This window comes from Salmo salar, chromosome 10 (genome assembly GCF_965601325.2).
Source record: "Salmo salar chromosome 10, fSalSal1, whole genome shotgun sequence".
Taxonomy (NCBI): domain Eukaryota; kingdom Metazoa; phylum Chordata; class Actinopteri; order Salmoniformes; family Salmonidae; genus Salmo; species Salmo salar.
This window is the reverse complement of record NC_138300.1, coordinates 79,776,255-79,791,686: the sequence shown is the minus strand read 5'-3', so window position 1 is coordinate 79,791,686 and position 15,432 is coordinate 79,776,255. Positions and strand designations below refer to the sequence as shown.

The 15,432-nt window shown below is 42.8% G+C and overlaps 1 protein-coding gene across 2 annotated transcripts in view; it reads right to left on the bottom strand.

Annotated features, from left to right (window-relative positions):
- The window catches only part of wasla (WASP like actin nucleation promoting factor a), a 29,136-nt gene that overhangs the window by 1,683 nt on the left and 12,021 nt on the right, over window positions 1-15,432 (bottom strand). For both annotated transcript variants that reach the window (XM_014124582.3, XM_014124584.2), the window contains 4 exons: window positions 15,192-15,393; window positions 14,762-14,804; window positions 1,363-1,516; window positions 15-586 (listed from right to left, as the gene is read on the bottom strand). In XM_014124582.3, coding sequence (XP_013980057.1) covers window positions 15-586; window positions 1,363-1,516; window positions 14,762-14,804; window positions 15,192-15,393 — 971 coding nt within the window. The remainder of the gene's footprint in view (window positions 1-14; window positions 587-1,362; window positions 1,517-14,761; window positions 14,805-15,191; window positions 15,394-15,432) is intronic.

Sequence of the window (15,432 nt, the reverse complement as noted above, 5' to 3'; positions counted from 1 at the left end):
GATGGTACACTTACAGTTTTGAGCTGGATGCCCTGCCGTATCTGGTCGAGTAGCGCATCGCGCCCCACAGTAATGGCCGGTGACTTGGAGGCCGGTGCCTCCACCTTCTTCAGCTGGGTGCCCCCACGGATCTGCTCCAGCAGGGCCGACTTACCCCCCGAGCCCTGGGGTGAGCGGGACAACAGCACACCACAGTCCAACTCTGGAGGGGGCAGGGGTCCAGGTGGGGGTGGTGGAGGAGGTGGTGGAGGAGGTGGTGGAGGGGCTCCCCCACAACCGGAGGGTGGTGGTGCTGGTGGGGGAGGTGGTGGTGGGGCCTGGGGTGCTGTGTTGGCATGCAAGGGTGGAGGAGGTGGTGGTGGCTGGTGGTGGCCCCCTCTGGTGGGGGGTGGGGGTGGAGGGGGGGCTCCTAGGGCACCAGGCCTGGAGGGTGGGGGTGGGGGAGGGGCCGAGGTGGGGGCCCGAGAGGGTGGAGGTGGCGGGGCACCCCGGCCACCTCGCAATGGCGGTGGTGGGAGGGCTGGGCCCGAGCTGTGGGGTGGGGGTGGGGGAGGTGGGCCTCCCCGAGAGGGAGGGGGTGGTGGGGCTGTGTGGGACAGAGAGGGAAAGAAAGAGAGAGAAATCAGTTAAGGAGTCACAATATTCCATCCAGCAGGGTTCAAATTACTGGGGTGCACAAGAGTACTGCACGGTCCAAATACAAATCACAGTTCTTTCACTTAATAAGCACTGAAAATAAATGCTGTTTCCAATTACAGGTTACCCCCCAAGAGTTAATGTGTCATTCAAACCCTGTCATCCAGATACTCTGTTTCAAATCACTCCAATACACAGCCAAAACAACTCCCAGCACAGCGATGTCGCATTTAACATCCAAAATCAAACAGAGCTAAAAACAAGTCTCCAATCCATGCTTGATTTTCTGAGTCGAGTAGTAGAATACCTGGATCCCCATTAATATTTTTTTTTAATTAGTTCTACTTCTGGCACGTTGAATGTTCAAGAGCTCAGAAATTCACTTCTGGCAACATTTTACATTATAGCCTTTCAACCTCTGTTAATTAAATATTCAGACAAACCACAAGCTAGTTAGCTTTATCCAGTCAAGCATGTCAAAGCTCACAGTCAACACCTGAGGCAGAAACACACCAACCACAACTCTATGGAAACACACAGTCAGTTACCCACCACACCACCTGCGCGGCCCTGGAAAAATACCACATAATTAAGCCCCATCTGGCTTGCACCATCTCATTACCACTGGAGTGCATTCTCAACAAGGAAGTTCATCACATTCACAGTGGGTGGAATCCTTAATACTTGAGATACACGGAACTCAGAGGGTGGTTCTGGTGAGCTCACCTTGCCTACGGAGCTCGTTCTTGACGGCCTCCACCCCTCCTTTCTTTTCGATGAAGTCGTAGATGACCTTGGAGGTCTCCTTGTCTTTGAGTTGAGCCTCTGAGATGCCACACATGTCAAACAGGTTCTTCAGCTCTGGGTCCAGGTTATTCAACTGGGACAGAGAGAGAGAGCCTTGGTCAGGACAATCCAAAAAACAGACACAGGCTAGCATCTGTGGTGTTTTGTAACGGGCTACAACGACACTGTACAACCATGGCAAAAATACAAAAAAATGCAATGCCAATATCATTTAACTCAGAAAACTTAATATTGAGCACACAATAATCAAATGACCTTGTCAATCTAAGTGCTATTCTGCCTTCTGGTGGATTAAAAGGGGAATTGCACCTGGTGGTACACACAACAATAACCCCAAGCACACATCAAACTCCACAAAGAAATGGTACATTGAACACAAAAATCAACATTTTGCAATGGCCATCAGTCTCTGGACTTGAAACCCATTGAAAACCTGTGGTTTGAATTTAAGAAGTTAGGCCACAAGAGCAGACGGAGGATATAAGGGATCTGGAAAAATTCTGTATGGGAGGAATGGTCTAACCCTCCCAACGTGTTCTCCAATTTCATAAAACATTTTAGAAAAAGGCTGTGTCATTATCCTCTCAAGGGGTGGGTGCTAGAGCCCCAATAAACTTGACCCATATCTTTTTTGTATTACTTGTTAAACAAAATCTCTTAGTAATTGTATTAGTATAAAACGTCATTTTTACATTTTTTGGACCATACAATATAGCTCAGTATTTGTATTATTCATTTTATAGTATTTTTTGCTCATCTTTATAAAAGGGTGCCAATAATTACAGACCTGGCTGTGTATTCAGTGTCTGCTAAATGGAATATTTATATTATACATAGTGTACAAAACTGCTGTTTCAATGACAGACTGACCAGGTGAAAGATGACTAGTTAAATCCACTTCAAATCAGTGTAGATGAAGGGCAGGAGACATGCTAAAGAAGGATTTTTAAGCCTCGAGACAATTGAGACATTGTGTACGTGTGCCATTCAGAGATTGAATGGGTAAGACAAAAAGGATTTAAGTGCTTTTGAACGGGGTATGGTAGTAGGTGCCAGGCATACCGGTTTGTGTCTAGAACTGCAACGCTGCTGGGTTTTTCAAGCTCAACAGTTTCCCATATGTATCAAGAATGGTCCGCCACCCAAAGAACATCCAGACAACTTGACACAACTGTGCAAAGCTTTGGAGTCAACATGGGCCAGCATCCCTGTGGAACTCTTTCGACCCCTTGAAGAGTCCATGCCCTGATGAACTGAAGCTGTTCTGAGGGCAAACTAATTGCTCACACCTGCGCCTGCTTGCCAGACAGACAGGTCTTGGCGGGGGAGCTGTGCTTTGATGAACGTTGGGCTTGTAGCCTTTGCAAGTATCCGCATTGTACTCACCATAACGGGGAAAGGTTGTTGTTCGCTGCTGGGTAGGGCAGCCGGCGACGAAGACCGGTAGTAAGTGGGAATTTGGGGAACCAGATAAGATAGCGGGTTTGCTAGAAGTGCGAGCCATCTCCCCAGTGTTTGCAAACAGAGCGTGCTGCGAGTGTAGTGCGCTCCTCTAACCTACGTAATTAATCACACCAAAACCTACGCTGATCAACCTGAATCAGAATTATAGCCTGGTTGTTGTTCCTGTCCAGTTTGTAGCCTATTCAGTGCACCGTGGATTAGCCTGCCACTAGCCACTGCCAGTCTGCCTCCGACCGCCCCAACGGAGGTGCACATGCCCAGACCCCATGAGGGGGTCCCGTAAACTAGGAGAGCTGTTTTTAAATGTTACATTTAAAATGTTCAATGTTGTCTATGCCCTCTTTCATTGGCCTAGTCTTGTTAAATGTTTTTAAATCAGTCAGCATCCACAGCGTGGGTTATGTGGAGCAAACAGAACGGGTATGTTCTATGACTTAACTATCAGGTGTGAGTCTCTGAGCAGTGTGTAGGCTATTATGCCCCTTGGGGTGCAGTGAATTTGCATGTTTGTACAATTGCATTTCATTGGGCTAGGCCCAGTTTACAGTGAAGTAGTACCACCTTGGATGTTCAGTTCTCCCTAACCATATTATCTCAGTGTTTGTAGAATCACTTTTTACCACGTTATTGCACTTAAGCCTGTGTGCCTTACATCTTCTTCGGGTCATTGCAGCACTTCCGATTGGGTTATGGACAGATTATTATATATATATATTGTTAAACATACAACATATTTCCACATGACCTTCCCCATGTACTGTAAAAAATTTAACAATTACCCACCAACAGGTTTCTGTGCCAATGCACCATACAACCAATACCGGCATGGATTGCGTTAACACCACAATAAATAGACAAGCAGAAAACAGATCCTACCCTACCTTGTAGGCTTACCCAGTATCAAAGGCTTGGCAATCTCTGAATGTCATTAAACTTCTGTGTTTTGTAACAGTCTCTTTCCATTTGTCAAATTGCCTCTGCACAGCTTGGATTGCATATGCTACAGTAATATAAAAGGACAATGCACGTCTAATTTATAAATCTGCATCTGGCTTTCGGGGGTCACCGAAACATGGCTACATCTATGGGCTTTGTTTTTCTGTCGTGCGGAAGCCTATATCATAGGCTACGTATTGATAACGCCACAATCAACTGGGCTTGGGCTCATGAAACGTATTCAATATATGGCTTATCAGGCTCAGATAGCATCAGGCTTGCATTTTCATGCAGATCAAAGCTCTATTCAAATCCAAACATTAATATGACTCTTCTGGTTTGGGCGGCCAATATGACTTCTGGTTTGGGCGGGAAATACTGGGTTACCCGGGAGCAAAGTGATTATTCTCGGGATGGAACATTTGTAAAATATTAAACCCTAGTCTGTAGCTTATTCTTTAGATGTTTGGGGCTGTTGGTGAACCATGATGTGCAGGCATAATCAGTGACACTGGACTAGCACACTTGCCATTCTTTAGGGTGTCTATAGGTTTCCATCCAATTGGCAACAGATTTTCATGTGAATATTCAAAAAAAAAATGTAAAAAAAATTAAATCAGCATAAAAACAACATGCACAACATGAAATGTTTTATTTACCTGACATTTGAGAAATTTACCGGACATCCATATGCATTCAGATCCGACTTGGCACGGCCAGCGCCATCAATAAACGAGGGATATTGGCCAAATGAGCCACATTCACGTGTCCCTAAAAACAGCCTATAACAAATGACAAAAACACTATTCCTAGTGTTTCGGTGTAGCATATGCAAAAAACTTTAGACACATTTTTTCCTATTGGTTTTTAGTCTACTTTCCTAAAACAATAATTGTCCACCTCAGTTTCAGCTCCTGTAGATTTGAGCACTAAATGCATCAGCATGCACTGCATGCATAGGCCTAGTTGTCCACTATGATACTAATATTAACATCTAAAAGTCTAAGCCGTTGGGCCTTTACTACTATATCCCATAGAAATGCATTGAATAACACAATAAAAATGGCAAAAAGACAGCAAAAAAATGTAATAAGAAATAAGGTTTTGAAGTGCCTGTTCTTTATCTAGGAGATAAGAAAGCGAAGGAAATTCTTTTGGACACATTTAAACCCTTATTATTTTGGCACAAAACTACCTCCATACTTCCATTAATTTGTACAGGTTACCTTCAGACGAGTCTCGTGATCATTGTGTTTGTGAGTCATATTAGCTTGTAGGAGAAACAGTTTGAACGCTAAAAACGTTTACATGAGAAGAAAAATTCAGGATGTCTCATGGTCTGACAAACACAGCTGTAGCTCGGCCACCTTCCACCACAGATGTGGAAGGCCAACATAAGTGGATGCGGTGGATTGAGAGGCAGGCCTTGCAAAAAAACGGATATCTCTAGCTTAAATCTGACAGATTATGATGGGGATTTTTTCAAATTATGTTACTTAGATTGGGGAAAGTGGAAAAAGTAAGACACACAAATATCATACCCCCAAGACATGCTAACCCCTCACCACTACAATAGGGGAGGTTAGCATATTTGGGGGTTATGATATTTATGCCTCCAACTTTCTCACTCATCATTATTCACGATTCATTGAGGATTATCCGTAATCATGGTAGCATTCACATAATGTTTTTATTTACAATAAAGGTGACTCCAAAAGTACACAATATATTATCTACCATTAATTTCCATTGGGCACAAAATACTCTGAAACACAACCAAAAACAAACAGCAAATTCATCCAACAAATCTGTAGTCACAAGCTGGATGTAGTCATTGCGTACTAGGAATATGGGACTAAATACTTAACTTTTGACTACTTTAACACAAGTGAATTTGTCCCAATACTTTTGCTCCCCTAAAATGGGGGGGGGGACTATGTACAAAAAGTGCTATAATTTCTAAACGGTTTACCCGATATGGATTAAAATACCATCAAGTTAAAGCTGACAGTCTTCACTTTAACCTCAGTCATTGTATCATTTCAAAGTGCTATGAGTACAGAGCCAAAACAACAACAAATTGTCACTGTCCCAATACTTCTACAGCTCACTGTATTTGGCGCATGGAGGTAGATGAGGAAATGTATCTAGAATGGAATAAATTATATAGTAAAACCTGCAAAATAGCAAATGTAAACCCCCAAAATAAAAAGCACTACCCTTGCCTGTGCCCAAAAAAAACAAACAAAAAACCTCCAAAGCACTTTTTTTGGGTCAACCCACTATTTTGGATCACACCTCCCCCATCAGCAAATTGCGATCTGTCCCTTACAGAGACTGCAGCAATTTAGTAGGTTTCCTAGCATTTTCCGCATGCGGTCTTATTAAATTTTGTAGTTAATAAAGATCATCATTTGCTATATCTGTGAGTTTTGGTGTCCCATTCTCTGACGCCGGAACATACCAGTCAAACAAAGGTGGCATCAAGCTACTCTGCTCAATCCAGTACTTGCCCCACGTCTCGGGTCATCTAACATGCTTTATTACATTACTTTGAGAAGTTCCATGGCACAGGTAGCCTAGGTCTACATCTATGCGTAAACAGGTGCTCAGCGTTGACAGGAGTGTTCGAAACAAAACACTGAACAAATTGACAAAGCTCATCAATGGAATGAAATAAACCAAAACGTGTTTCTCACAAGTGTAACAAAGGTTATCCACTCCGACAATGAGAACAGTAAATTACTGTAATAATATATTGAATGCATTATCAGAAATTAGCGTAACTAAACAATTATTGTAGATTAGAAATTATGGGAATTAACAGTAAATGTACTACTAGTGATATGTAATGGGGGAATTGATTGATTGTTAGTCTAAGGGCAAACAATTCACAAAATAACGTTATGAAACAAGTGCACAAGAATTGGCAGGAGAGAGCGCATTCTGGAGAGAGATGTGCCTTGTGCATCTAAGCTAGGGCTGGGCGGTATACCGTATTTTACTACATACTGGTATTGATGCATGGACAAGCTTGGGTTATTACATAAATGGTATTTCATTTTTATAGTTTACGCTGCTAATTGAGACAGCTATATACAATATTTCTGCCCCATCGCTCAGCCATACTCCCCTTCTTCTTGACTCAAGATTTTAAAATTATGCTCAATAAAAACAATTATCTTGACACATACTGTAGGCCTAACGAATGCTCTTACAAACAGTGTCAGGTCCAATGAAGTAGCCATTTATGGAAAAGCAATGCAATTTCAAAACAAATGCAATCACTTATTTTCTCAATTTTACCAAATTGCTTGGCATGACAAGCAAATACCCTCGTGGCGCACCTAAAAGTAAATTCACACACTACGGAGACGGAATGTACGTCAATGTAGTTTTTCATCAAAAAAGGGGTGGCTTCTCCAGTGTTCTACGTAATTTTGTACCATCTGAAAATTGGGACACACTGTATTATTCCTTCCGCAGCCGTGGGGGCAGAGTCAAAGATATTTATAACTAACCCCAGATAGTTCATCTGTGTCTTTTACAGTGGGCAGAACAAGCAGAGGTGGGCAAAGCCAAGCACGAGCAAGCATGCATTTGCATATTTCCGTTAGCGAAAGCCTCCTCTGTGAAGCACAAACTTTAGTGACCTTGCACTCTTTCTAAACAACGCAACTTTTTAAAACTTTGGCAAAGCATGAACTCTATGAAACTAAGTGCACCATTTTCGTAAAACAGATTGTAGTTTTGGGAACAGAAAAATGTCTTGAGAGCAGATGTTTGCCTAGTGTCACCAAGTTCCATCGTCTCCCACTACCGGACTTCCTCACTAACATATCTGGTGATGAGATATCGTTCTGAATATATATACACACTGCTCAAAAAAATAAAGGGAACACTTAAACAACACAATGTAACTCCAAGTCAGTCGCACTTCTGTGAAATCAAACTGTCCACTTAGGAAGCAACACTGATTGACAATACATTTCACATGCTGTTGTGCAAATGGAATAGACAACAGGTGGAAATTATAGGCAATTAGCAAGACACCCCCAATAAAGGAGTGGTTCTGCAGGTGGTGACCACAGACCACTTCTCAGTTCCTATGCTTCATGGCTGATGTTTTGGTCACTTTTGAATGCTGGCGGTGCTTTCACTCTAGTGGTAGCATGAGACGGAGTCTACAACCCACACAAGTGGCTCAGGTAGTGCAGCTCATCCAGGATGGCACATCATTGCGAGCTGTGGCAAGAAGGTTTGCTGTGTCTGTCAGCATAGTGTCCAGAGCATGGAGGCGCTACCAGGAGACAGGCCAGTACATCAGGAGACGTGGAGGAGGCCGTAGGAGGGCAACAACCCAGCAGCAGGACCGTTACCTCCGCCTTTGTGCAAGGAGGAGCAGGAGGAGCACTGCCAGAGCCCTGCAAAATGACCTCCAGCAGGCCACAAATGTGCATGTGTCTGCTCAAACGGTCAGAAACAGACTCCATGAGGGTGGTATGAGGGCCCGACGTCCACAGGTGGGGGTTGTGCTTACAGCCCAACACCGTGCAGGACGTTTGGCATTTGCCAAAGAACACCAATGAAAGCAGGTTCACACTGAGCACGTGACAGACATGACAGAGTCTTGAGACGCCGTGGAGAACGTTCTGCTGCCTGCAACATCCTCCAGCATGACCGGTTTGGCGGTGTGTCAGTCATGGTGTGGGGTGGCATTTCTTTGGGGGGGCCGCACAGCCCTCCATGTGCTCGCCAGAGGTAGCCTGACTGCCATTAGGTACCGAGATGAGATCCTCAGACCCCTTGTGAGACCATATGCTGGTGCGGTTGGCCCTGGGTTCCTCCTAATGCAAGACAATGCTAGACCTCATGTGGCTGGAGTGTGTCAGCAGTTCCTGCAAGAGGAAGGCATTGATGCTATGGACTGGCCCGCCCATTCCCCAGACCTGAATCCAATTGAGCACATCTGGGACATCATGTCTCGCTCCATCCACCAACGACACGTTGCACCACAGACTGTCCAGGAGTTGGCGGATGCTTTAGCCCAGGTCTGGGAGGAGATCCCTCAGGAGACCATCCGCCACCTCATCAGGAGCATGCCCAGGCGTTGTAGGGAGGTCATACAGGCACGTGGAGGCCACACACACTACTGAGCCTCATTTTGACTTGTTTTAAGGACATTACATCAAAGTTGGATCAGCCTGTAGTGTGGTTTTCCACTTTAATTTTGAGTGTGACTCCAAATCCAGACCTCTATGGGTTGATAAATTGGATTTCCATTGATTATTTTTGTGTGATTTTGTTGTCAGCACATTCAACTATGTAAAGAAAAAAGTATTTAATAAGATTATTTCATTCATTCAGATCTAGGATGTGTTATTTTAGTGTTCCCTTAATTTTTTTGAGCAGTATATATATATATATATATATATATTATATATATATATATATATACACATACATATATACAGAGGGGCAAAAAAGTATTTAGTCAGCCACCAATTGTGCAAGTTCTCCGACTTAAAAAGATGAGAGAGGCCTGTAATTTTCATCATAGGTACACGTCAACTATGACAGACAAAATGAGAATTTTTTTTCCAGAAAATCACTTTGTAGGATTTTTTTATGAAATTATTTGCAAATTATGGTGGAAAATATGTATTTGGTCACCTACAAACAAGCAAGAGTTCTGGCTCTCACAGACCTGTAACTTCTTTAAGAGGCTCCTCTGTCCTCCACTCGTTACCTGTATTAATGGCACCTGTTTGAACTTGTTATCAGTATAAAAGACACCTGTCCACAACCTCAAACAGTCACACTCCAAACTCCACTATGGCCAAGACCAAAGAGCTGTCAAAGGACACCAGAAACAAAATTGTAGACCTGCACCAGGCTGGGAAGACTGAATCTGCAATAGGTAAGCAGCTTGGTTTGAAGAAATCAACTGTGGGAGCAATTATTAGGAAATGGAAGACATACAAGACCACTGATAATCTCCCTCAATCTGGGGCTCCACGCAAGATCTCACCCCGTGGGGTCAAAATGATCACAAGAACGGTGAGCAAAAATCCCAGAACCACACGGGGGGACCTAGTGAATGACCTGCAGAGAGCTGGGACCAAAGTAACAAAGCCTACCATCAGTAACACACTACGCCGCCAGGGACTCAAATCCTGCAGTGCCAGACGTGTCCCCTTGCTTAAGCCAGTACATGTCCAGGCCCGTCTGAAGTTTGCTAGAGAGCATTTGGATGATCCAGAAGAGGATTGGGAGAATGTCATATGGTCAGATGAAACCAAAATCTAACTTCTTGGTAAAAATTCAACTCGTCGTGTTTGGAGGACAAAGAATGCTGAGTTGCATCCAAAGAACACCATACCTACTGTGAAGCATGGGGGTGGAAACATCATGCTTTGGGGCTGTTTTTCTGCAAAGGGACCAGGACGACTGATCCGTGTAAAGGAAAGAATGAATTGGGCCATGTATCGTGAGATTTTGAGTGAAAACCTCCTTCCATCAGCAAGGGCATTGAAGATGATACGTGGCTGGGTCTTTCAGCATGACAATGATCCCAAACACACCGCCCGGGCAACGAAGGAGTGGCTTCGTAAGAAGCATTTCAAGGTCCTGGAGTGGCCTAGCCAGTCTCCAGATCTCAACCCCATAGAAAATCTTTGGGGGGAGTTGAAAGTCCGTGTTGCCCAGCTACAGCCCCAAAACATCACTGCTCTAGAGGAGATCTGCATGGAGGAATGGGCCAAAATACCAGCAACAGTGTGTGAAAACCTTGTGAAGACTTACAGAAAACGTTTGACCTGTGTCATTGCCAACAAAGGCTATATAACAAAGTATTGAGAAACTTTTGTTATTGACCAAATACTTATTTTCCACCATAATTTGCAAATAAATTCATTAAAAATCCTACAATGTGATTTTCTGGATTGTTTTTTCTCATTTTGTCTGTCATAGTTGAAGTGTACCTATGATGAAAATTACAGGCCTCTCTCGTCTTTTTAAGTGGGAGAACTTGCACAATTGTTGGCTGACTAAATACTTTTTTGCCCCACTGTACATACATATACATATATATATCTCAAAGTAGCCGACTTTGCATTGTTAATCTCAGCAACTTTTCAAACGGTAAACCAAACAACAAGAATTAACCCAAAAAGGTATTTTGTTTAGAAGAAATAACTAGTGATTCCAGGCTATTGTGAAATAGTAGAACCTGCTCTAGCAAGCTGTTTTTTTCCCCTCTGTGACAAAAACATGAAGGTCCATTTTTTTGTTGATATCGAATGACTATACAAACAGGATATCAAACTGGGATAATGTTTTAGGTTACACCGGCAAGTCAAAAAAATATTTGCCAGGATATATTTTTTCATTATAAATCTGATTATTTCGCATGGAGATGTGGGAAGCTAAAAAGGATAGATAGAAACTGTTTTTAGCCAGGCTAAAGCCAGCTAGCCACAACTAGCAAGAGAAGGCAAAATTACAAAAATCAAAAACTTTGCCATCACCCCTTGTGATTGGGAACAGTGAGGATATTATGTTACCAAAAGGTGTCCACTGCTCCAAAAATATAATTCCACCCAGGCACGTAGATCAACAGAGTGAACCTTTACGGTGACGGTGCCCATCTTAGAGTGATGGACTGTGCCATCCCTGCGGCCTCCACAATGTATTAGTCCACTGAGACAGACGCGAATCAGGGAAGTGTCTCGTGTGCCATGTTTTTTATTTATTTTGCGACCGACTAAAAACAAATCTCTTGACCAACAGTCTATCGTCCAAACAATAAACCAGTCAACTAAATGGGGTCAGCCCTATTATATTACACAGTGCCTTCAGAAAATATTCACACCCCTTGACTACCCTTACAAAACAAGTATTTGAAACTGCAGTAAAAGTGCAGTAACTGCAGTCGACTGGTATTTTGGACACAGTGACTGCAGAATAACTGCAGTTATACTGCAAACTTACAGCAATGAAAAAAAACTTTGCAGCCTCCTGCAGTTATACTGCATTCTAACTACAGTTATACTAGTGTACTGTAGTTATACCACACACTGACTGCAACCTTTTTTCGTAAGGGTTTTCCCACATTTTTTTAAATGGTTGTTATAGGAAAAAGGATGGATCAACAACATTGTAGTTATGCCACAATACTAAAAGAAAGAAGTCTGCACAGAATAAAAAAAAAAATCCATCCTGTTTGCAATACGGCACTAAACTAATACTGAAAATAAAATGTGGCAAAGAAATGAACTTTCTGTACTGAATACAGAACAGACAGTAGGAGACAAATTCACCTTTCAGCAGGACAATTACCTAAAACACATGGCCAAATATACACTGGAGTTGCTTACCAAGATGACATTTCTTAAAACGGATTGCCTCTCTCCGTGTTGTTACTTAAATAAGACAACTTTTTCAACTCATGAGTAGCGCCATACACGACGGGATATTTTACTGTCAGATTTGAACATTTCAATAATGTTCCGGAGTGTCCTATTTACAGTTCTGACATATATTTTCTAGACAATTTATGGCAAGACTTAAATAGTTGTCTAGCAATGATTAACAACCAACATGACAAATTGTTTGGTACCCTTCCCCAGATCTGTGCCTTGACACAATCCTGTCTCGGAGCTCTACAGACAATTCCTTCTACCTCATGGCTTGGTTTTTGCTGACATGCACTGTCAACTGTGAGACCTTTAATAGACAGGTGTGTGCCTTCCCAAATCATGTCCAATCAATTGAATTTACCACAGGTGGACTCCAATCTAGTTGTAGAAACATCTCAAGGATGATCAATGGAAACAGGACGCACTTGAGCTCAATTGAGTCTCATAGCAAAGGTTCTGAATACTTATGTAAATAAGGTATTTTTCTTTTATTTGTAATACATTTGAAAAAGTTTCAAAAAAACTTTTTTCACTTTGTCATTATGGGGTATTGTGTGTAGATTGAGGAAAAAAAAGATTTAATACATTTTAGAATAAGGCTGTAACGTAACAAAATGTGGAAAAAGTCAAGGGGTCTGAATACTCTCTGAATGCACTATATGCATATCTGTTTCAACAACTGGTAGATTTAGAAACACTGATCTTGTAGGTTATTTTGGAATATTTTAGGGAAGTATGAATTATTCTCTCACACACACACACACACACACTTCAAGGCATCTTAAAAGTCAAAATCAAATAGCAATGATCCTTGGTACAGTGGCTTGCGAAAGTATTCACCCCCTTGGAATTTTTCCTATTTTGTTGCCTTACAGCCTGGAATTCAAATAGAATTCTTGGGGGTTTGTATCATTTGATTTACACAACATGCCTACCTCTTTGAAGATGCAAAATATTATTTATTGTGAAACAAACAAGACAAAAAAACAGAACTTGAGCATGCATAACTATTCACTCCCCCAAAGTCAATACTTTGTAGAGCCCCCTTTTGCAGTAATTACAGCTGCAAGTCTCTTGGGGTATGTCTCTATAAGCTTGGCACATCTAGCCACTGAGATTTGTGTCCATTCTTCAAGGCAAAACTGCTCTAGCTCCTTCAAGTTGGATGGGTTCCGCTGGTGTACAGCAATATTCAAGTCATATCACAGATTCTCAATTGGATTGAGGTCTGGGCTTTGACTAGGCCATTCCAAGACATTTAAATGTTTCCCCTTAAAACCACTCAAGTGTTGCTTTAGCAGTATGCTTAGGGTCATTGTCCTGCTGGAAGGTGAACCTCTGTCCCAGTCTCAAATCTCTGGAAGACTGAAACAGGTTTCCCTCAAATTTCCCTGTATTTAGTGCAATCCAGTTTTGGTGGGCGGCCCTCTCTTGGCAGGTTTGTTGTGGTGCCATATTCTTTCCATTTTTTAATAATGGATTTAATGGCTCTGTGGGATGTTCAAAGTTTTGGATATTTCTTCATAACCCAACCCTGATCTGTACTTCTCCACAACTTTGTCCCTGACCTGTTTGTAGAGCTCCTTGGTCTTCATGGTGCTGCTTGCTTGGTGGTGTCCCTTGCTTAGTGGTGTTGCAGACTCTGGGGCCTTTCAGAACAGGTGTATATATACTGAGATAATGTGACAGATCATGTGACTCTTAAATAAAGTCCACCTGTGTGCAATCTAATTATGTGACTTCTGAAGTTATTTTTTCATTTCACTCCACCAATTTGGACTATTTTGTATATGTCCATTACATGCAATCCAAATAAAAATCAATTTAAATTACAAGTTGTAATGCAACAAAATAGGAAAAACACCAAGAGGGATGAATACTTTTGCAAGGCACTGTTTGACCTTCTTAAAACAATTCCATATGGTAGCTTAGTAGAACCCCCCCCCCCTCCCCTCGGCTTAGACAGGGTTTAGACTGTAGAGGGTTAAGTTCAAGGTAGGAAGATGCATAGAACGAAAAGAGCATGAAAATCGACTAATGTTCCATTCATTCGCGCTTACCTCAGGTCGGAATCAGGGAATATGTGCTTACGCCAACTTCTCTGACAGTTGTCTGAATGGCATGACAAAGATTGTCAGATGGCTAATTGTTAGGTCGAATATTGGCAAAAACACTTTTGGTGACCGAGCAGAAACACTGAGTTTTGGGCAACACTCCCAAACATATGTGATGGTGATGATTGATGAACTGCACAACACAGGTATTCTATGAGGATCGACTGACTTACGACTTGCACTACCGAAGCATAGCTGCCCAAAACAGTGACCAACAATTTTCTGCAATATTCTGGGTTGCAGGAGAGGCTTGTATGACGGCATTGGATGCATGATAAATATGCGCTGTATACAAATGAGGCCATTGTGTGGGTCAATCATGAGTCGGCCACACAGGTCACCATTGTGTGCCCATGAAGGATCCGGTGTGTGTGTGGTACTCACATCGAAGCCTGTGTTTGGGTCCCAGCCCACATGGCCAATGTGCCTGAAGAGAGAGACACACAAGACAGACAGTGATGAGCACATACATACACGTGTACCCACAAGCAAGCAGATGCACAAACGTGTGTGGGTGTGCATTGCACACGTAGCAACAATCACGTGCAAGCACAGACACTCATGTAAGACCACTCACTTGTGCACACACACACAAACAAACAGACAGACAGAGGGGCAATTATGAATGCAGACAAACACAACTGAGCCATTGAAAAGGTTCTCAAGACAAAAAGAACACCCTCAAACATGAGTGAAAAGCACAATACGTTACACAACTTCAGAGAACATACATTCAGAAAAACTCCCGCTGTGCTACATCTCTCTACACAGACCCGTCTGAAGTGTAATCTCGACAGAAGTGTGGTCCACTCACTGGAAGTTGCTGGGGGTGCCTATGTCTGCCTTGGTGAGCTTCTTCCTCTTGCACTTGACTTTCTTCTCCTTCTTGCTGAGGCTGCTGTGCAGGATGTTGTTGATGTGGTGTGGCTGGGGCAGCTGCTGCTGGGAGTTGTGGAAGCGCACATTGTTAATCTCTGGGTTCTTGATGTCCACTGTGGCCATAGGGAGAGCCGGGCCTATAGTAGGAGGGAGGGTAGAAGGAGGGAGAGATGGAG